At 56.4% G+C, this 22,649-nt stretch overlaps 1 protein-coding gene across 1 annotated transcript in view; it reads right to left on the minus strand.

The window, feature by feature from the left end:
- Positions 1-22,649, minus strand: part of ANTXR1 (ANTXR cell adhesion molecule 1) — a 162,990-nt gene that overhangs the window by 29,333 nt on the left and 111,008 nt on the right. The window contains exon 14 of the mRNA XM_064175602.1: positions 14,005-14,046. Coding sequence (XP_064031672.1) covers positions 14,005-14,046 — 42 coding nt within the window. The remainder of the gene's footprint in view (positions 1-14,004; positions 14,047-22,649) is intronic.

Here is a 22,649-nt window from a genome sequence, read left to right on the forward strand (position 1 = left end):
TCCACCTGGATGTGTTCCTGTGTGCCCTGCCCTGGGTGCTCCTGCTCTGGCAGGGAGGTTGGACTGGATGAGCCCTGGGGGTGCTTCCAACCCCTCCCATTCTGTGATTCTGTGACATTGTGGTTCAGATCTGACAGCAAAGGGTGGAAAGCAGTGAGCAAGGGAGGCAAAATTCCTTCTGAGTGAAGGCAAATTCGGAGCAGGTTTGGCAATGCCCCCAGAGTGAGTGCCCAGGCTGGGGACGAGGACTGCTGGGGCTGAGCTGGCCAAGGGCAAGAGGATGGAAAAGTGCAGTGGAAAAGTTACAAGGCTGGAATTGGCTCCTGCCTCTGCCAGGAGGCTGCCCAAGGAACTCCAGGGGGCCTTATGCCAGCAGAAACCAGGCCCTGGGTTGAAAAATGAGACTTGAAACTCTCTACAGAGTTGGGTGAGTTCCACCTCAGGCAGGACTCAAGGCACAGCCCAGCCACAGCCACACATCCTGCAGCAGCCTGACCCTTCTGATGCTGCTGCTGCTGCTGCTCAGGGACAGCCACAGGGACAAAACCTCCTCCAATTAGCCAGCAGGACCCTGGCTAAAGCTCCAGGGAGGGCACTCTGCAGATTCTCTGTCTCTGTTGCACTCTGTCACAGCTCCACATCTGCCCTGGCCCATGTGGAATGGCTCAGGCTGGAAGGGAACTCAGAGCTCATCTCCAACCCTCACACCATGCCCAGGGACACCTCTCAGCTACACTCAGCTGCTCTAAGCCTCACCCAGCCTGGCCCTCAACACCCCCAGGCAAGAGGCAGCCACAGCCTCCCTGGGCAGCCTATGCCAGGCTCTCACCACCCTCACACTCAGCAGCTTCTGCCTCAGCTCCACTCTCAGCCTGCTCTGCCTCAGCTCCAAACCATTGCCCTTGGCCTGGCTCAGGCTCCCTCAGCAGAAGTCTCTCTGCAGCCTTCCTGCAGGCTCTGGCAGCAGCTCTGAGCTGCCCCTGGAGCCTTCTGCCCTGCAGGCTGCACCCCCCCAGCTCCCTCAGCCTGTGCTCCCAGCAGAGCTGCTGCAGCCCTGGCAGCACCTTTGTGGCCTCCTCTGGCCTCCCCCAGCAGCTCTGTGCCCTTCAGAACTCTGTTGTTCTTTCTGATACAAAGCTCCTGACCCCTGAGGTTCACCACTAAAAGGGTCCCTACCTGAACCAAGGGCTGTAAAGAGAGGTGAGAGCTCCTGCCACAGAAGTGCTGCTCAGCTCTCTGCTGCCCATGCCATTAAAGCTCAGAGCCTTTGCCCCCTCCCTCTCACCAATGTCTCCCTCATCTCCACTCTCCCTCTCCCCTCTCCCAGCTCAAATCCATTCTCCCTCCTCCTGCCACTCCCAGCCCTTGCCCAAAGTCCCTCCCCAGCTCTCCTGCAGCTCCTTCAGGCACTGGAAGCTGCTCTGAGCTCCCCCTGCAGCCTTCTCCAGCCTGAGCAGCCTCAACTCTGCCAGCCTGTGCCCACAGGGGAGGTTCTGCAGCCTCTGCTCCTCTCTGTGGCCTCCTCTGGAGCCTCTCCAGCAGCTCCAAGTCCTTGTGCTGGGTTCCCCAGAGCTGGAGGCAGTTTATTTGGTGCCTTTCCCTTTAATGTGTGCAGGCTGTGGGCTGGGCAAGCAGAGCAGCAGAGCAGCAGCAGAGCAGCAGCAGAGCAGCAGAGGAGCAACAGAGCAGCAGAGCAGCAGAGCAGCAGCAGCAGAGCAGCAGCAGAGCAGCAGAGCAGCAGCAGAGCAGCAGCAGAGCAGCAGAGCAGCAGCAGAGCAGCAGCAGAGCAGCAGCAGAGCAGCAGCAGAGCAGCAGAGCAGCAGAGCAGCAGAGCAGCAGCAGAGCAGCAGCAGCAGAGCAGCAGCAGAGCAGCAGAGCAGCAGCAGCAGAGCAGCAGCAGAGCAGCAGAGCAGCAGCAGAGCAGCAGCAGCAGAGCAGCAGCAGCAGCAGAGCAGCAGCAGCAGAGCAGCAGCAGCAGCAGAGCAGCAGCAGAGCAGCAGCAGAGCAGCAGCAGCAGAGCAGCAGCAGCAGCAGCAGAGCAGCAGAGCAGCAGCAGCAGAGCAGCAGCAGAGCAGCAGCAGAGCAGCAGCAGCAGAGCAGCAGCAGAGCAGCAGCAGAGCAGCAGCAGCAGAGCAGCAGCAGCAGCAGAGCAGCAGCAGCAGAGCAGCAGCAGAGCAGCAGCAGAGCAGCAGCAGAGCAGCAGCAGCAGAGCAGCAGCAGCAGCAGCAGAGCAGCAGAGCAGCAGCAGCAGAGCAGCAGCAGAGCAGCAGCAGAGCAGCAGCAGCAGAGCAGCAGCAGCAGAGCAGCAGCAGCAGCAGCAGAGCAGCAGAGCAGCAGCAGAGCAGCAGCAGAGCAGCAGCAGAGCTCATCACAACCTGAAGAATTTCTTGGGGAAAATGTGAGGAGAGAAAGGAAAAATTGTTCCCCTCTCTCTCTTTTGGTTTTATTTTGCTCTCCTTTGCCTCCCTTTAATTTATCACAAGGACCTGGCAGAAGGCCAAAAACTTCAGAGCTTTCCAAAACTGGAAACCTCCCCCCAAAAAAAACCCAACCCAACCCCCCCCCCCAACTAGAAATGGAATTCCCCAGGAGGAAAGCTGAATGGAAAAGAAGAAACACTCAGTGCAGGCTGAGCTCTGCCCTTGGTGCCAAACTAAAGCTCTGCTGCTCTGGGCTGGGGCTGGTTTGCTCTGGTTAGACACAGAGAATTTCAGCTGCTCAATTTGGTCCTGCTCAGAGGGAAGAGTCACAAAGAGAAAGTTGCTCTCCTCCTGAGCTGACCTCTTCCTTAGCTCTGGGGAAGAGCTGCTGAGGCTCCTTGCTGCAACCCAAGAACTGAGTATCACTGCATGACCTTTTCCATGAGGGAGGGAGGGAAGGAGGGAGGGAGGAAGGAAGGAAGGAAGGAAGGAAGGAAGGAAGGAAGGAAGGAAGGAAGGAAGGAAGGAAGGAAGGAAGGAAGGAAGGAAGGAAGGAAGGAAGGAAGGAAGGAAGGAAGGAAGGAAGGAGAGAGAAAGGAAAGGAAAGGAAAGGAAAGGAAAGGAAAGGAAAGGAAAGGAAAGGAAAGGAAAGGAAAGGAAAGGAAAGGAAAGGAAAGGAAAGGAAAGGAAAGGAAAGGAAAGGAAAGGAAAGGAAAGGAAAGGAAAGGAAAGGAAAGGAAAGGAAAGGAAAGGAAAGGAGGAAAGGAAGGAAGGAAAGAAGGAAAGAAAAGAAAAAAAAGGAAGTAAAAGAAAGAAAGAAATGAAGGAAAATGAAAGGAAGGAAGGAAGGAAAAGGGAAAGAAGGAAAAGAGAGAAAGAGAAAGAGAAAGAGAAAGAGAAAGAGAAAGAGAAAGAGAAAGAGAAAGAGAAAGAGAAAGAGAAAGAGAAAGGAAAGGACGGAAGGAAGGAAGGAAAAGGAAAAAAGGAATTAAAAAAAGAAAAGAAGGAAGGGAAATGGAAGGAAGGAAGGAAGGAAGGAAGGAAGGAAGGAAGGAAGGAAGGAAGGAAGGAAGGAAGGAAGGAAGGAAGGAAGGAAGGAAGGAAGGAAGGAAGGAAAAGGGAAAGAAGGAAGGAAGGAAAAGGAAAGAAGGAAAGGGAAAAGGAAAGAAGGAAAAGGAAGAAAGGAAGAAAGGAAGAAAGGAAGAAAGGAAGAAAGGAAGAAAGGAAGGAAGGAAGGAAGAAAGAAAGAAAGAAAGAAAGAAAGAAAGAAAGAAAGAAAGAAAGAAAGAAAGAAAGAAAGAAAGAAAGAAAGAAGGAAAGAAGAGAAAAAAGGGAGAAAAAGATGAGAAAAGAGACTAAAAGAGGAAAAAAGAGGCTGAAAAAATAAAAAAGAGAAAAAAGAGAAAAAGGAGGGGAAAGGAGGAAAAAGAAAAAAGAGGGAAAAAGAGAAAAAAGAGGAAAAAAGAAGAAAAACAAGAAAAAGGGGAAAAATACAAGAGGAAAAAGGTAAAAAGAAAAAAGAGGATATAAGAAAAAAAGGAAGGAAAAAAGAGAAAAAAGAAAAGAAGAAAAAAGTGAAAAAATATTAAGAAAGATTAAAAAAGAAAATAAAAAAGAAAAAGAGGAAAAGGATAAAAAGGCAAAAGAAAAAAGGAAAAAAAAAGGAAAAATGAAAAGAAAAAATGAAAAATTAGGGAAAAGGGAGAAAAATAAAGAGAAAGAAAAAAGAGGAAAATGGAAAAGAAATAAAAAAAGAAAAATATTTAAAAGACAAAGAAAGATAAAGAAATAAATCAAAGAGAAAAAAGATAAAGAAAATAAAAAGATTTTTAAAAAGGAAAAAGAGAAAAAATAAAAAGAAAAAAATAAAGAAAATAAAAAGAAAAAAAGAAAAAATAAAAGAAGAAAACAAAAGAAAGAAAGAGGAGAGAAAGAGGAAAAAAGAAGGGGGGAAAAAGACAAAAAAGTCGAGAGAAAAAAGAGGGGAAAAAAGCGAAGAAAAAAAAAAGGAGAAAAAAAAAGAGGAAAAAAGGAGAAAAAAAGGATAAAAAAGTCGAGAGAAAAAAGGGGGAAAAAACAAAAAAAAAAGAGGACAAAAAAAGAGGAAAAAAGGAGAAAAAAAGAGGAAAAAGAAGGAGAAAAAAAGAGGAAAAAAGAAGGAGAAAAAAGGACAAAAAAGTCGAGAGAAAAAAGGGGAAAAAGCGGAAAAAAAGGAGGAAAAAAAAGAGGAAAAAAGGAGAAAAAAGGACAAAAAAGTCGAGAGAAAAAAGAGGGGAAAAAAGCGGAAAAAAAGGAGGAAGAAAAAAGAGGAAAAAAGAAGGAGAAAAAAAGAAGGAGAAAAAAAGGGGGAAAAAGTCGAGAGAAAAAGAGGGGGAAAAGGCAAAAAAAAAAGGAGAAAAAAAAGTGGAAAAAAGAAGGAGAAAAAAAAAGAGGAGAAAAAAAAGGAGAAAAAAAGGACAAAAAAGTCGAGAGAAAAAAGAGGGGAAAAAAGCGAGAAAAAAAAGGAGGAAGAAAAAGAAAGAGGAAAAAAGAAGGAGAAAAAAAGAGGAAAAAAGAAGGGAAAAAAAGAGGAAAAAAGAAGGATAAAAAAAGAGGAAAAAAGAAGGGAAAAAAAGAGGAAAAAAGAAGGATAAAAAAAGAGGAAAAAAAGAAGGAGTAAAAAAAAAGAGGAAAAAAGGAGAAAAAAAGGACAAAAAAGTAGAGAGAAAAAGAGGGGGGAAAAGCGGGGGAAAAAAGGAGGAAGAAAAAAAAGAGGAAAAAAGAAGGAGAAAAAAAGGACAAAAAAGTCGCGAGAAAAAAAGGGAAAAAAGCGGGAAAAAAAAAGGAGGAAGGAAAAAAAAGAGGAAAAAAGAAGGAGGAAAAAAAAGAGGAAAAAAGAAGGAGAAAAAAAGGACAAAAAAGTCGAGAGAAAAAAGAGGGGGAAAAACCGAAAAAAAAAAAGGAGGAAGAAAAAAAAAAGAGCGGAAAAAAAAAGGAGCAAAAAACCCTCCTGGCCCCAAAACTCATCTAAATATTTTCCTCCAGCGATTCTCTTTCTCTCCGCTCACTCTCAGCCCAGCCTGGACTCCTCACAACAGGAAATTCCAGGCTTTAGGAACTCTTCCCCGCAGGCTCTTGCGGAGCCTTTGCGAGTGGCTGCAGCCGCGGCCGGCAGCCAGCAGCGGAGCGAGAGCGCAGCCCCGGGAGGACAACAGCAGGCGCCGGAAAGCAGCGGCGGTCACAAGCCCGCTGGGGCTGAGCCTGCTGGGGCTGAGCCTGCTGACGTCTTGGGAAGGGCAGGAGGAGATTTTGCAACAGCAGCAAAAAACAACAACAGCAACAACTTCCCCCTCCCCCCCCCCCGCCCAGCTCCTGCTCAACCCAGCAGGGATGGTCTACAGCCTGGGCAAAGAGCTCCTGAGGGGCTGGGAAGGTGGGGGGCAGGGGAGGGAGACAGAAGGAAGAGGAGGAGGAGGAGGAGGAGGAGGAGGAGGAGGAGGAGGAGGAGGAGGAGGAGGAGGAGGAGGAGGAGGAGGAGGAGGAGGAGGAGGAGGAGGAGGAGGAGGAGGAGGAGGAGGAGGAGGAGGAGGAGGAGGAGGAGGAGGAGGAGGAGGAGGAGGAGGAGGAGGAGGAGGAGGAGGAGGAGGAGGAGGAGGGGGGGATGCCCGTGGGTGGCATCGCAGAGTGTTGGACTGGATGATCTCTGGAGGTTCCTTTTTGGTGCTCAGCAGCAGTAAGCCAAGGAGCAACAGCTCCAAACTGCACCAGAGAAGGTTTCAGCTCAGCAGGAGGAGAAACTTCTTTGCAGTGAGGGTGACAGAGCCCTGGGGCAGGCTGCCCAGAGAGGTTGTGGACTCTCCTTCTCCAGAGGCTTTCCAAACCCACCTGGATGTGCTCCTGGGTGACCTGCCCTGAGTGATGCTGCTTTTGGCAGGGGGCTTGGGCTGGGTGATCTCAGGAGGTGCCTCCCAGCCTCTGAGGTTCTGTGGTTCTGCAGAGTGGGAATAACTCCACGACCTTCATTCCCCATCCCCACCAAAGAGAAGCTCTCTCTGCTGTGCAGCTGCAGTGCTCTGCCCCTTGGAGAACCACAGCACCTTAAGGGTTGGAAGGGACCTCCAGGGACCATCCAGTCACAGACTCACAGAATGCCAGAGGCTGGAAGGGACCTCCAAAGCTCATCCCCCCCCTGCCAGAGCAGGATCACCTACACCAGATCACCCAGGAACACATCCAGGGGGGTCTTGACTCTCTCCTGAGAGGGAGATGGTCACTGGAGATGTGCCAAGGCAGGGGCACTCAGGACAGGGCACCCAGGAATGCATCCAGGAGGGTCTTGACTCTCTCCTGAGAGGGAGATGGTCACTGGAGATGTGCCAAGTCAGGGGCATCCAGGACAGGGCACCCAGGACAGGGCACCCAGGAACACATCCAGGGGAGTCTTGAGTACTTCCAGAGAGGGAGATGGTCACTGGTGATATGCCAAGGCAGGGGCACCCAGGACAGGGCACCCAGGACAGGGCACCCAGGAATGCATCCAAGGGGGTCTTGACTATCTCCTGAGAGGGAAATGGTCACTGGAGATGTGCCAAGGCAGGGGCACCCAGGACAGGGCACCCAGGACAGGGCACCCAGGAATGCATCCAAGGGGAGTCTTGGAAGTGTCCAGAGGAGGAGACTCCACAGCCTGCTCGCAGCACTGAAGTTGCTCCTGGTGTGGAGGTGGAAGCTGCTGGGTTGCACCTTGTGCCCATGGCTCCTTGGTCTGTCACAGGGCACCACAGGGGAGAGCCTGGCACATTTTTCTTGCCCACCCCTTCAGATATTTATAGCCATTGATCAGATCCTCTCTCAGCCTTCTCCAGGCTGAACAGCCCCAGGGCTCTCAGCCTTTCCCCCCATGAGGGATCTTCCAGCCCCTTCCTCATCCTCAGAGCCTCTATTGGATCCTCTCCAGCAGATCCCTCTCAAGCTGGGGAGCCCAGAGCTGGACACAGCACTCCAGATGTGGCCTTACACATCCTGGCTCACTGCCCCAAGACCTGCACCAAGAATCCAGGGTCACATCCTGGCTGCTTTGCCCAGCTCTGTCTGCATTTAGCTCCACTGGGGCTTGTGCTTGAGGAAGAGCTTCCCCAGGACCTTCAGCTCAGACCCAGCAGCAGCAGCAGAGAAAACAGCCCTGGAAAATCCGAGTGCATTTAAGGATGCTGGAAACTGCCTGCACAGAGCCTGGCCCCTCTCCAGCCTCCAAATCTGCTTTAGGTGGAGCTAGAGCCTCTTTCAAAGAGCAGGAGGGAGCAGGGCAGAGCCGCAGTGGACAGGCAGGGCCCCAGATGCAGAAGTGCTGCTGTTTATCTCCGAGCCCATGCCAGGCTCTGTGATCTCTGACCCTGACCCGAGGGAACCTCCTCTGTGGGTAACACGAGGATAACTCAGGCTCCACCAGGGGCTTGTGAATGAACTGGGCTGGGAATTCAGCTTCAGCCTGGCCTGCCACTCAGGACCTTTGGACAACTCCTTCCTCTCCTCCCTGCCCTTTGAATTCTTTTCACAGTTGGCTCTGTGCTGGATGAATCTCGATGGAGCTCAAAGGGAGGAGATTTAACAGAGCCAATTGCTGGGTCCTGCCCTTGGGTCACAACAACCTCATCACGAAGGCTCCAGGCTGGGGGCAGCTTGGAGAAGGGAAGGCTTCAGGGAGACCTTAATGCAGCTTCTTGGTGCTTAAAAAGGATTTGGGAGAAGCTGAGCACAGTCTCAGCAGGGCCTGCTCTGGCAGTGGTGGGTTGGAATTGAAAGAGGGAGATTCAGGCTGGAGAGAAGGGAGAAATGTTCAGCCCTGAGAGTGGGGAGAGCCTGATCCAGGTGGGAGCTGCCCATCCCTGCAGCCATTCCAGCTCAGGTTGTTTGGAGCTCTGAGCAACCTGCTCTAGTTGGGAATGTCCCTGCTGCTGCAGGGGACTGGGCTGGATGAGCTTGCAAGGTTCCTTCCAACCCAAACCAGTCTGGGACTCCAAATTCTATCCCACGAGAAGGGCTCCTCTGGAGACATTCCAGACCCACCTGGATGCATTCCTGGGTGCCCTGCCCTGAGTGAGCCCTCTCTGGCAGGGGGGTTGGACTGGATGGTCCCTGGAGGTCCCTTCCACCCCCTAAGGTGCTGTGGTTCTCCAAGGGGCAGAGCACTGCAGCTGCACAGCAGAGAGAGCTTCTCTTTGGTGGGGATGGGGAATGAAGGTCGTGGAGTTATTCCCACCCTGCAGAACCACAGAACCTCAGAGGCTGGGAGGCACCTCCTGAGATCACCCAGCCCAAGCCCCCTGCCAAAAGCAGCATCACTCAGGGCAGGTCACCCAGGAGCACATCCAGGTGGGGTTGGAAAGCCTCTGGAGAAGGAGAGTCCACAACCTCTCTGGGCAGCCTGCCCCAGGGCTCTGTCACCCTCACTGCAAAGAAGTTTCTCCTCCTGCTGAGCTGAAACCTTCTCTGGTGCAGTTTGGAGCTGTTGCTCCTTGGCTTACTGCTGCTGAGCACCAAACAGAGCTTGGCCCCAGCCACTGCCCCTCACCCCTCAGCCCACATTGCTCAGATCTCCTCTCAGCCTTAGAATCAACCAGGTTGGAAGAGACCTCCAAGCTCATCCAGTCCAACCTATCACCCAGCCCTATCCAGTCAACCAGACCATGGCACTAAGTGCCTCATCCAGTCTTTTCTTGAAGACCCCCAGGGTTGGTGCCTCCACCACCTCCCTGGGCAGCCCATTCCAGTGCCAATCACTCTCTCTGTGAAGAACTTCTTCCTAACATCCAGCCTAGACCTACCCTGGCACAACTTGAGACTGTGTCCCCTTGTTCTGCTGCTGGTTGCCTGGGAGAAGAGGCCACCCCCACCTGGCTACAATGCCCCTTCAGGTAGTTGTAGACAGTAATAAGATCACCTCTGAGCCTCCTCTTCTCCAGGCTAAACACCCCCAGCTCCCTCAGCCTCTCCTCATAGGAGTTGTGTTCCAGGCCCCTCACCAGCTTTGTTGCCCTTCTCTGGACATGTTCCAGCACCTCAACATCCTTCTTGAATTGGAGGGCCCAGAACTGGACACAGCACTCAAGGTGTGGTCTGACCAGTACTGAGTACAGGGGCAGAAGAACCTCCCTTGTCCTGCTGCCCACACTGCTCCTGAGCCAGCCCAGGATGCCATTGGCTCTCTTGGCCACCTGGGCACACTGCTGGCTCAGCTTCAGCTACTCTCTATCAGTACCCCCAGGTCCCTTTCCTCCTGGCTGCTCTCAGCCACTCAGTCCCCAGCTTATAGCAGGGACTTCTCCTCTCCAGGCTCAGCAGCCTCAGGGCTCTCAGCCTCTCTCCACAGGGGAGATGCTCAACTCCCCCACTCACCCTCGTGGCTCTGCCCTGGTGCCTCTCCAGCAGGTCTCTCTCTCTCCTGACCTGGGGAGCCCAGCACTGGGCACAGTGCTGCAGCTGTGCTCTCAGCAGGGCAGAGCAGAGGGGGAGCAGAACCTCCCTGGCCCTGCTGGCCACACTTTTCCTGCTGCCCCCCAGGATGCCACTGGCTCTCTTGGCCACAAGGGCACTTTGCTGGCCCAGCCCAGCCACTGAGCTACAGGAAGATGAAACAAGTTCTTGCAAGGCCTCCTTGCAACTCTGCTGTGACTTCAGCCAACTGCACTAACTCAGCATGCTGTGCTGAGATGTGTCCCGTGGGATGTGGCTCTAAAGTCCACACTCTCCTGGTAACATCCCAAATCTTTTCAACTTCCTGCATCTTGAGAGGTTCCTCTTCTCCTCCTCCTCCTCCCCCCTTTCCACAGCTCACTGTAACAGGGGAGTGAAGGGGAAGGAGCAGAGCTGGCCCAGCACTGCCAGCTGGCTTAGCTTCAGGAACAACAGAACACATTTCCTGCCCTGGTGTCTGCAGAAAACTCCTCTCAGCTCCTTTCTCTGCAGCTTCTTTTGCCATCTCCTCAGCAAGGCTTCTCAGGAGCATGGAGGAAAACAACTTGGAGAAGGTTAACGAGGACCAACAAGTGAGGGTGCAAGCAGCTCCCCAGGCAGATCAATCTCTCTCAGCCACTTTCTGGCCTGGGAGAAAGAGATCAGCTCACAGAGGGCTCAGCAGAGCTGGGGAGGGACTTTGGACGAGGGCTGGGAGGGCCAGGAGGAGGGACAATGGCTCTGAGCTGGGAGAGGGGAGAAGGAGAGTGGGGATGAGGGCGAGATTGCTGAGTGAGGATGCTCTGATGCTGCACAGTTCCTAAGCCAGGATCAGCTCTATTCTGCTTCTGAAGCAACCTTTGCCTGCTAATGAGAACCTCCAGCTGCTGGGAGAGCTTGGAGTGGCCTTTCAGTATCTGAAAGGGCTCCAGGAGAGCTGGGCAGGGACATTTGAATCCCTACCCTGGCAACTGGATCCCTGGTATCCCCCTGACATGCTAACTGGATCCCCCCTTGACCCCTGATGTGCTAATTGGTACAGCTCTGCCCTGGTAACTGGATCCCTGGTACATCCCTGGTGTGCTAGCTGGATCCTTGATACATCCCTCATGTGCTAACTGGATCCATGGTACATCCCTGCCCTGGTAACTGGATCCCTTGGTACATCCCTGACATGCTGACTGGATCCCTGGTACAACTCTGCTCTGGCAACTGGATCCCTGGTATCTCCCAACATGCTAACTGGATCCCTAGTACATCCCTGATGTGCAAACTGGATCCCTGGTAGAGTCCTGCTCTGGCAACTGGGTCCCTGGTACCCCCCTGATGTGCAAACTGGAGCCCTGGTACACCCCTGCCCTGTTAACTGGATCCCTGGTACATCCCTGATGTGCAAACTGGAGCCCTGGTAGAGCCCTGCTCTGGCAACTGGATCCTTGTCCATGTTCCAGTGCCTGAAGGAGCTGCAGGAGAGCTGGGGAAGGACTTTGGGCAAGGGCTGGCAGTGCCAGGCTGAGGGATAATGGCTTTGAGCTGGGAGAGGGGAGAGGGAGAGATTGGTGAGAGGGAGGGTGGTGAGAGCCTGGCACAGGTTGCCCAGGGAGGTTGTGGAGCACAGAAGCACATTGGGTGCTTCTGTGCTCCACAACCTCCCTGGAGGTGTTCAGGACCAGGCTGGATGAGACCTTGAGCACCCTGTGCTGGTGGGAGGTGTCCCTGCCTCTGGCAGTTGGCACTGGATGCTCTCAAAGGTCCCTTTCCAACTCAACTCCACTCTGGGAGTCTGCTCCAGGTGGCTCAGGCTGCTCTCAGCCAGGGGCTCAGCAGCAGCTGCCCTGTGCTGAGTGGGTTCCTGCTCTCCACAGCAGAGTCACCTTCAGCACCTCCTGACTGTGCTGCTGAATGCTCCTCTCCCCCCAGGACCTGCCTGAGTGCCTCTGCCTGCCTGTGTGTGGGTAAGGTGGCAGCAGGCAGCCGAAGGACTCAGCCCCAGGCTGGTTGGGGGCTTGGCTCTGGTGCCAGGCTGGGACTGACTGCAGCTTGGCTTGCTTGAGCAGCATGGGCAAAGGGGGCCTGGGGGATAAGGGAAGGGCAGGCTGTGGGCATCTGGGTGATCTGCTGCCAGCTTCTGCTGGGGAACTTCGTGTCCCTGAACGGCTTCTGCAGGAGAAAGCAGTGCCAGGAGAGGAGATGAAGAGGCAGAAGTGGATTGCAGTGCCTGAGGGGGCTACAGAAACGCTGGGGAGGGACTTTCGAGGCTGTGAGGGAGTGGCAGGAGTGGGGGGGATGGAGCAGAGCTGGAGGTGGGGAGACTGAGGCTGGAGGTGAGGTGGAAGTTGTTGAGCAGGAGAGTGGTGAGAGGCTGGCAGGGGTTGCCCAGGGAGGTGGTTGAGGCCTCATGGCTGGAGGTGTTTGAGGCTGAGGCTGTGTGCAGCCTGCTCTAGGGTAGGGTGTCCCTGGGCATGGCAGGGGCTGGCACTGGCTGCTCCTTGTGGTCCCTTCCAACCCTGCCTGGTTCTGTGCTTCTATGATTCCAGCCCTGCCTGGGCTCTGCCTGCAGGGCAAGGCAGCAGCGGGAGCAGAGCTGTGCTGCTCTGAGGCTCATTGGAGTCTTTTACTAAGAGGAATTCAATCTTTACCTGTGAGGAGAAAGGGACAAAAACCCAACCCCAGCAGTGCCTTGGCTGCCTCATGCCCTGCTAAGCAGCACAGCCAGGCCCAACACTGCCAGGGCACTGCTCACACACTGCTCAGGCACTGCTCAGGCACTGCTCACACACTGCTCACACACTGCTCAGGCACTGCTCAGGCACTGCTCACACACTGCTCACACACTGCTCACACACTGCTCAGGCACTGCTCACACACTGCTCACACACTGCTCAGGCACTGCTCCCACACTGCTCACACACTGCTCACACACTGCTAAGGCACTGCTCACACACTCCTCAAACACTGCTCACACACTGCTCAGGCACTGCTCACACACTGCTCACGCACTGCTCACGCACTGCTCACACATTGCTCACACACTGTTCACACACTGCTCAGGCACTGCTCACATACTGCTCACACACTGCTCCCACACTGCTCCCACACTGCTCACACACTACTCTCACACTGCTCACACACTGCTCACACGCTGCTCACACACTGCTCACACACTGCTCACGCACTGCTCACGCACTGCTCACACACTGCTCACACATTGCTCACACACTGTTCACACACTGCTCACGCACTGCTCCCACACTGCTCACGCACTGCTCACGCACTGCTCACACACTGCTCACACACTGCTCACACACTGCTCACGCACTGCTCACGCACTGCTCACACATTGCTCACACATTGCTCACGCACTGCTCACGCACTGCTCACACACTGCTCACACATTGCTCACACACTGCTCACACATTGCTCACACACTGCTCACGCACTGCTCACGCACTGCTCACACACTGCTCCCACACTGCTCAGGCACTGCTCAGGCACTGCTCAGGCAGCTCCCACCTCTGCTTTGCTCCTCCTTTCTGGCAGTCTGTTCTCTGTGGCTGCCTCTGCCTTGACTCTAATCTGACCTAAGCCTCTTTCCTCTAACCTCCTTCTTGTCCTTTTGGACGTCTCACCTCAGACCTCCAGACTGATCATGTGAGGTCTGCAGGGACTGATCTGGGTATTTCTGAAGGGAGGGGAAGAGGGAGAGGGAAGGAGGTTTGGGTCACAGAACCAAGCAGGTTGGAAGAGAGCTCCAAGCTCCTCCAGCCCAACCTAGCACCCAGCCCTACCCAATCACCCAGACCATGGCACTGAGTGCCCCAGCCAGGCTTGGCTTCAACACCTCCACCTCCTGCAGGGCTGCTCTCACCCTCCTCACCCCCCCAGCCTGGGCTGATTTCCAGGGCTGCCTACAGCTGCTCTGAGACAAGCAGCACATTTCCAGCTCTGTGCATGTGGCTGAGTGTGGGTGAGACACAGGGCAGAGAGCAGCTAAACCTCCCCTCGTTTGGCTGAACCATGACTGGCTGCAAGGCTCCAGAGCTGAGTACAAAGGTTTAAGTGTTCTGCAACTCCACCAGAGAGCAGAACACAGCCTCTGAGCAAGGAGGCTGAGCAAAGCCCTGTCCTGCCATCAGCTGCCTGTGCTACTCACCTCGCTCTCTTCTGCCGGAGGTGGGGGAGGCTCCTTGATGATCTGCAGGGAACAGAGAGAAAGAGAACAGTGAATGAATGCTTTGCCCTTTGGCACAGTGCAACTGCCACTGGAGCAGGCTGGGCTCAGGCTCTGCTGTGGCTGCAGTCACTCTCCCGCCCCTGTGCTCAGCACTGCTCAGGCCACCCCTGCAGTGCTGTGTCCAGGTCTGGGCTCCTTCATTGCAGAGAGATGCTGAGGTGCTGGAAGGTGCCCAGAGCAGGGCAGCAAGGCTGGGGAGGGGCCTGGAGCACAGCCCTGTGAGGAGAGGCTGAGGGAGCTGGGGGGGTGCAGCCTGCAGCAGAGGAGGCTCAGGGCAGAGCTGATTGCTGCCTGCAGCTGCCTGCAGGGAGGCTGTAGCAGGTGGGGTTGGGCTCTGCTGCCAGGCAGCCAGGGCCAGAAGAAGGGGACCCAGGCTGAAGCTGTGCCAGGGCAGGTTGAAGCTGGATGTGAGGAGGAAGTTGTTGTCAGAGAGAGTGATTGGCACTGGAATGGGCTGCCCAGGGAGGTGGTGCAGTGCCCATGGCTGGAGGTGTTGAGGAGGAGGCTGGATGGGGAACTCAGTGCCAGGGCTTAGCTCATCAGAAGGGGCAGGGCAGAGGTTGGACTCGGTGAGCTCAGAGCTCTTCTCCAACCTGCTCAGTTCAGTGGTCCTGTGGCTGGCAGCTGCAGTGGCTCTGCCTGCACAGGAGGGATCTTTGCTGTGCCTGCAGCCACTGCCCTGCCTCTGGAAGGCTTCTCTGTTGCTCTTGGAGCCGAGGGCTGTGCTGGTAGCCAAGTGCCTTGCAGAGCCCTGGATGCAAACCTTCTGCATGAAATAAGCCTCACACCCACAGCAGCTGGGATTGTTTCTATGGAGAGGATCCTGGAGCAGGCTGCAGCCTCACCCTGAGCTCTTGCTCAGAGCCCCTGCCCCAGCCCCCCCTGCCTGGGGGCTCTTCACACACTTCTGGAGTTTCTAAGAGTGTGTCCAGCAGAGCCAGAGAGGTTCTCTTCTGCCTCTGCTCTGCCCTGCTGAGAGCTCATCTTGAGCACTGTCTTCAGTTTGGGTCTCCCCAGGTGAAGAGGGACAGGAACTGCTGCAGAGAGTCCAGCAGAGGGGTATGAGGATGAGGAGGGGACTGAAGCAGTGCCTGGTGAGGAGAGGCTGAGGGCCCTGGCGCTGAGATTCTGCAGAAGAGAAGACTGAGAGGGGATTGAATCAATGTCTGTAACTCTCTGAGGGCTGGGGGTCAGGAGGGGGGGACAGGCTCTGCTCACTGCTCCCTGGCACAGGACAAGCAGCAATGGATGGAAGCTGCAGCACAGGAGGTTGCAGCTCAGCACAAGGGCAACTTCTTGCCTGGAAGGGTCCCAGAGCCTGGCACAGGCTGCCCAGAGAGGTTGTGGAGTGTCCTTGTGTGGAGCCTTTGCAGGCCTGTCTGGATGTGTTCTGTGTGCCCTGAGCTAGCTTGGATGGTCCTGCTCTGGCAGGGGCTTGGACTGGATGAGCTCTTTGGGTCCCTTCCAACCCCTGACATCTGTGAGCCTGTGAGGGTGAGCCCTGCCAGCCTGGTGAGGCCAGAAGCACTTCTCCAGGGGAGGGTGAGGTGGCAGAGCCTTCTGGCACACAGGGCAGGGCAGGAGGCAGAGCCTGGGGGCTCTCAGTGCCCTACAATGTCTCCAGGGGGCTTCACTGCAGCTTGGTTCCACTTTCCAGGCTTTGCTCAGGCTCCAAATTGCTTGGGGGCAGGATCTGTGCACATGGGGAGCAGAGCAGGAGGAGATGCTGGTCTGCAGCAGAGCTGCTCAGGTGTTCACAAACTGCACCAGAGAAGGTTTCAGCTCAGCAGGAGGAGAAACTTCTTTGCAGTGAGGGTGACAGAGGCCTGGGGCAGGCTGCCCAGAGAGGCTGTGGAGTCTCCTTCTCCAGAGGCTTTCCAACCCCACCTGGATGTGTTCCTGGGTGACCTGCTCTGGCAAGGCAGTTGGACTGGATGATCTCTGGAGGTCCCTTCCAGCCTCTGAAGTGATTCTGTGACCAGTGCCTACTGTCCTGTGCTTAGAGCCAGCAGTGGCTCTGTCCCCTGCTGGCACTGGGATGCTGCAGAACCAAGGACACATCGCTTGGAATTTGCTGCTCCCTCACACAGGGCAGGGCTCAGCTGCTGAGCAGTAGAGCCTGGAGCTGCAATTCAGACCATGTCTACATGGCAGGGCTTTGGGACACCTCCTGCATCCCCTCCTCCTGGCCCTGACACTTGTAGCAGCCACAGGCAGCTTGCACAGAACCACAGAATCACCCAGGCTGGAAAAGAGCTCTGAGGTCCTCCAGTCCAACCTCTCAGCTGCCTCTTCTGATGAGCTGAGCCCTGGCACTGAGTGCCTCATGCAGCCTCCTCCTCAGCACCTCCAGGGATGGGCACTGCACCACCTCTCTGGGCAGGACCTGCATGTGAAATGTTGTGGGTAAGAGTGAGCTCAGCCTTGCCCTGTGGTTTCTGTTTGGGCTGCTTTTCAGAGCCTGCTGCTGATGTCCTCTCAAAGTCAAGTCACAGAAACACAGAATGAAGCAGGTTGCAGAAGAGCTCTGAGCTCACCGAGTCCAACCTCTCACCTAACTTCTGATGAACCAAGCCCTGGCACTGAGTGCCTCATGCAGCCTCCTCCTCAACACCTCCAGCCATGGGCACTGCACCCCCTCCCTGGGCAGCCCATTCCAGTGCCAATCACTCTCTCTGACAACAACTTCCTCCTCACATCCAGCCTGAACCTGCCCTGGCACAGCTTCAGCCTGGGTCCCCTTCTTCTGGCCCTGGCTGCCTGGCAGCAGAGCCCAACCCCACCTGGCTACAGCCTCCCTGCAGGCAGCTGCAGGCAGCAATCAGCTCTGCCCTGAGCCTCCTCTGCTGCAGGCTGCACCCCCCCAGCTCCCTCAGCCTCTCCTCACAGGGCTGTGCTCCAGGCCCCTCCCCAGCCTTGCTGCCCTGCTCTGGGCACCTTCAGCACCTCAACAGCTCTCTGCAATGGAGGAGCCCAGAACTGGACACAGCACTGCAGGGGTGGCCTGAGCAGTGCTGAGCACAGGGGCAGAAGAACCTCCCTTGTCCTGCTGCCCACACTGCTCCTGAGCCAGCCCAGGATGCCATTGGCTCTGCTGCCCACCTGGGCACTGCTGCCTCCTCTGCAGCTCCTCTCTGCCAGCACCCCCAGGGCCCTCTCTGCCTGGCTGCTCTCAGCCACTCTGGCCCCAGCCTGGAGCTGCTTGGGGTTGTTGTGGCCAAAGTTCAGAACCCTGCACTTGGCCTTGTCAGAACTCCTGGCACTGGACTGTGCTCAGCCTGCCCAGGTCCCTCCACAGAGCCCTCCTGCCCTCTAACAGAGCCACACTTGCTGCCAGCTTGGTGTCGACTTGCTGGAGGGCAGGGATTCATCTAGAAAGACCTGCACAGGCTGCAGAGCTGTGCCCAGGCCAACCTCATGGCATTCCACAAGGCCAAGTGTAAGTTCCTGCACCTGGGTGGGCACAATCCCAAGCACAACTCCAGGCTGGGTGGGGAATGGCTGAGAGCAGCCCTGAGGAACAGGCCCTGGGGGTTCTGGGCTGATGCAAAGCTCCACAGGAGCCTGCAGTGTGAGTGCAGCCCAGACACAACCCTGTGCTGGGTGCAGCAAGAGCAGTGTGGGCACAGGGCAAGGGAGAGGATTCTGCCCCTTGGCTCTGCTCTCCTCACACCCCACCTGCAGTCCTGGGGACAGCTCTGCAGCCCCCAGCACAAGCAGCACATGGAAGTGTTGGAGCCAGCCCAGAGGAGGCCACCAAGATGCTGAGAGGGCTGCAGCAGCTCTGCTCTGAGCACAGGCTGAGAGAGTTGGGGCTGTGCAGCCTGCAGAGGAGAAGGCTTCCAGGAGAGACCTTGGAGTGGCCTTGCAGGAGCTGAAGGGAGCTGCAGGAGGGCTGGGGAGGGAATATGGACAAGGTCTGGGAATGGCAGGAGGAGGAGGAATGGGCTTGAAGTGGCAGAGGGGAGATTGAAAGTGGATGTGAGGAAGTTGTTTGCAGTGAGGGCTGTGAGAGACTGGCAGAGGTTGAGGGTGGTGAGAGCCTGGCACAGGTTTCCCAGGGAGGACATGGAGCACAGAAGCACAGAATGGATCTTTGGTCTTGGATCTTTGATCCCATTCTGTGCTTCTGTGCTCCACGACCTCCCTGGAGAGGTGTTCAGGACCAGGCTGGATGAGACCCTGAGCAGCCTGTTCTAGCAGGAGCTGTCCCTGCCTATGATTGGCACTGGCTGAGCTTTCAGCTCCCTTCCAACCTAACCCATTCTGGCTCTGTGAATCCACAGCCACTCATGCCAGCCCCAGGGCTGGATCTGCTCCAGTGCCTTCAAGCCCATCAGGATGAGGCAGCTCTCTCTCTTGCCATGCCAGGCAGCTGCTGCCAGGGTGTTGAGTGCCCTTCAGGACTGGGTGCAGAGGCTGCCTGGGCATGGGGCACAGATGTGTGGAAGCTGGAAAGCAAAGCTGCCAGTCCCAAAGGTGGCAGAGCTTGGCTGCCTGCATGCAGAAAGGGCAAATGCCACTCAGATGAAGGGCCCTGAAGACACAAATGTTTACAGCTCTCCTCTCACTCCTGCTGCTCCCTGTCAGATGAGCTCACTCTGTTTATTCCCCTCAAGTCATGCAATGTGGCCAGGAACCAGCAGCATGTGGCTCTGGCTGGAGAGGAGCTGGGGCTGGAGCAGGCAGAGAGTCAGAGAATGGGTTAGGTTGGAAGGGAGCTGAAAGCTCAGCCAGTGCCAAGCCCCCTGGCATAGGCAGGGACAGCTCCTGCTAGAACAGGTTGCTCAGGGCCTCATCCAGCCTGGTCCTGAGCACCTCTCCAGGGAGGTTGTGGAGCACAGAAGCACAGAATGGGATCTTTGATCTTTGATCCCATTCTGTGCTTCTGTGCTCCACGACCTCCCTGGGAAAACTGTGCCAGGGTCTCACCATCCTCACTGCCAACAACTTCTTCCTCACATCTACTTTCAGTCTCCCCTCTGCCACTTCAAACCCATTCCTCCTCCTCCTGCCATCCCCAGACCTTGTCCATATTCCCTCCCCAGCCCTCCTGCAGCTCCCTTCAGCTCCTGCAAGGCCACTCCAAGCTCTCCTGGAAGCCTTCTCCTCTGCAGGCTGCACAGCCCCAACTCTCTCAGCCTGTGCTCAGAGCAGAGCTGCTGCAGCCCTCTCAGCATCTTGGTGGCCTCCTCTGGGCTGGCTCCAACACTTCCATGTGCTGCTTGTGCTGGGGGCTGCAGCACTGCCCCCAGGACTGCATGTGGGGTGTGAGGAGAGCAGAGCCAAGGGGCAGAATCCCCTCCCTTGCCCTGTGCCCACACTGCTCCTGCTGCAGCCCAGCACAGGGCTGTGTCTGGGCTGTGCACACTTCTTTGTATCCCAGCCCAGGGCAGTGGTGCTTGCAGATCTCTGCCACTGCCTGCTCCTGGGCTCAGGGTTTTGCTTTTCTCTTTATTTGAGGGGAAATCTCTGCTACAGAACCCTCCAGCTGGCAGCAGCAGCACTGGTCCTGTGTTTGCAGGCACTGGAGCACCAAGCAGCATGAACCAGGGAATGGCTTGGGTTGGGTGGGACCTCAGACATCTGCTCCAACCTCCCCACCACAGGCAGGGACACCTCTCAGTGAGATTCTGCTGCTCAAGGTCTCACCCAGCCTGGCCCTCAACACCCCCAGGCAGGAGGCAGCCACAGCCTCCCTGGGCAGCCTGTGCCAGGCTCTCACCACCCTCACACTCAGCACATTCTGCCTCAGCTCCACTCTCAGCCTGCTCTGCCTCAGCTCCAAACCATTGCCCTTGGCCTGGCTCAGGCTCTCTCAGCAGAAGTCTCTCTGCAGCCTTCCTGCAGGCTCCCTCCAGGCTCTGGCAGCAGCTCTGAGCTGCCCCTGGAGCCTTCTCCCCTGCAGGCTGCACCCCCCCAGCTCCTTCAGCCTGTGCTCCCAGCAGAGCTGCTGCAGCCCTGGCAGCACCTTTGTGGCCTCCTCTGGCCTCCCCCAGCAGCTCTGTGCCCTGCTGCTGCTGGGGACAGCAGAGCTGGAGAAAGGGCATGAGGTGAGGTCTGGGCAGAGCCAGGGGGCACAATGCCCTCTCTGCAGTGAGCCCTGCAGAGCCTGGTGGCTGCAGCCTGCTCCTTCTGGGGCTCAGGTTGTGCTGCTTGGGGTTGTTGTGGCCAAAGTGCAGAACCTGCCCTTGGCCTTGTTCAGTCTCCTCCCCTTGGCCTCTGCCCACCCATGCAGCCTGGCCAGGTCCCTCTGCAGGGCTCTGCTACTCTCCAGCAGCTCCACAGCTGCTCCTAGCTTGGTGCCAGCTGCAGACTCACTGCTGGGGCACTCCATGCCCTGCTCCAGATCATCAGTGAAGGCACTGAACAGGACTGTGCCCAGCACTGCTGCCTGGGGCACAGCACTGGTGCCAGCTGCCAACTGCTGCCAATCCCTCCAAGGCAGCTGGTCCAGCTGAGCCCTCAAACAGGTTCTCAGCCAGCCCCACCAGAAGCTCCTGAAGGGCCAGCCCAGGCCCTGGGGGTGGCTGTGGGCTCCCAGACACCTGCATGCCCTCCCCTGGCAGACACCTGCCACCAACTGCCCCACTCCTCTGAAGGGTCCAAGGCTTTGCTGCCCCAGCCCCAGGGAGGCAGAACCACAGAGCCAAGCAGGTTGGCAGAGAGCTCCAAGCTCCTGCAGCCCAACCCAGCCCCCAGTCCTGCCCAACCAACCAGACCATGGCACTCAGTGCCCCAGCCAGGCTTGGCTGCAACACCCCCAGCCATGGGCACTGCACCACCTCCCTGGGCAGCCCATTCCAGTGCCAATCACTCTCTGTGCAGATCTCCCTCCCAGCATCCAGCCTAGGGAGGTCCTTCCAGGTCACAGTGCAGTGCAGCTCTGAGAGCCACCACACAGCCCCGAGGTTGGCAAGGCCAAGGGGGGCAGAGCTGAGCCTGCTCTGCCTTTGGTCTGTGAGAGCTCTCAGAGCCCTTTCACAGCCTTCCCAGAGCTGCTTCCTGCCCTGCTGCCCAGCCCTGGAAGGGCTTTGGGCTACACACAGGAGAAGCTTTTCCTTCTCCCTTCTGCATTCTTCTAGCTGCAGCTGCAGGAGGGGTTCACAGCCTGCCCCGGGGTGCAAGGGACCCCCCAAGGGCATCTTGCCCACCCCCTGCACCCAGCAGGGACTCCTCCAGCCAGAGCAGGCTGCACAGGGGCACAGCAAGGCTCAGCTTGAAGGGCTGCAGGGATGGAGCCTCAAGCACAGCCCTGGGCAGCCTGTGCCAGGCTCTCAGCACCCTCCTGGTGCACAACTTCCTCCTGGTGTCCAACCCAACCCTGCCCTGCTCCACTGCCAAACCATTGCCCTCAGCCTATCCCCACAGCCCCTCCTGAGCAGTCCCTCCCCAGCTGCCTGCAGCTCCTGAACTGCAGCTCTGAGCTCTCCCTGGAGCCTTCTCCTCTCCAGGTCTGAGTTCTGCAGGCTGATGAATGCAAACCTCTTGGCCAGGCTTCTCCTCATCCTCTCCTGCCCCCCTCCCTTTGCTTGCCCTATCCCCACCCTCCCTCAGCAGCCTTCCTGTAGCCTCCTTCATGCATTCTGGAGTCCTGAGAGCAGAGCAGCCAAAGGGACCTCTGTGCCAGGGAGCAAAGCAAGCACCAGATGGCAGTAAGCAGGTCCCAGAGCCGGAAGGCAGAGCCTTACCCCTGCTCATTTGCCACTAGTCACAGAATGGAAGGGCTTGGAGGGGACCCCTGGAGGTCATCCAGTCCAGCCCCACTGCCAGAGCAGCATCACTCTGGGCAGGGCACCCAGGAGCACATCCAGGTGGGTTTGGAAAGTCTGCAGAGAAGGAGACTGCCCAACCTCCCTGGGCAGCCTGTGCCCAACCTCCCTGGGCAGCCTGTGCCTAACCTCCCTGGGCAGCCTGTGCCCAACCTCCCTGGGCAGCCTGTGCCCAACCTCCTGGGCAGCCTGTGCCTAACCTCCCTGGGCAGCCTGTGCCCAACCTCCCTGGGCAGCCTGTGCCCAACCTCCCTGGGCAGCCTGTGCCTAACCTCCCTGGGCAGCCTGTGCCCAACCTCCTGGGCAGCCTGTGCCCAACCTCCCTGGGCAGCCTGTGCCAAGGAGAGGAAGCAGTTCCTGAAGCAGGAGGAAGCAAATGGCAGCAGAGGGAGGCTGGCAAGGGTGCAGCCCACACTGGGCACAGGTTTTGCCTCTGGGCTGCTTCTCTTGTGCCTGGCCAGATGACACAGATGGGGCTGCTGAATGCACTCAGCTGGGAGCCTGCTGGGCCCAGTTTGGCTTGGCAGGGCTGAAGTGTTTGCTCGTGTGTGCTGTGGTTGTTTAGATAAGCCCAGAGCATGCCTGTGCTTGCTGCTGCAACTGCAGCCCCTGTCCCTGAGCCTGGAGCAGGGCCACAGCAGCAGCCAGCACCCAGCTCTGCTCAGCAGGTGAGGAGCATCTGGGGGCTTCTGCAGCACAGGGTCACGACCCACAGCATGGCTCAGGCTGGAAGGGAGCTCAGAGCTCATCCACTCCAACTCCCTGCCATGCCCAGGGACACCTCTCAGCTAC

This window comes from Pogoniulus pusillus, chromosome 42 (assembly GCF_015220805.1).
Source record: "Pogoniulus pusillus isolate bPogPus1 chromosome 42, bPogPus1.pri, whole genome shotgun sequence".
Taxonomy (NCBI): domain Eukaryota; kingdom Metazoa; phylum Chordata; class Aves; order Piciformes; family Lybiidae; genus Pogoniulus; species Pogoniulus pusillus.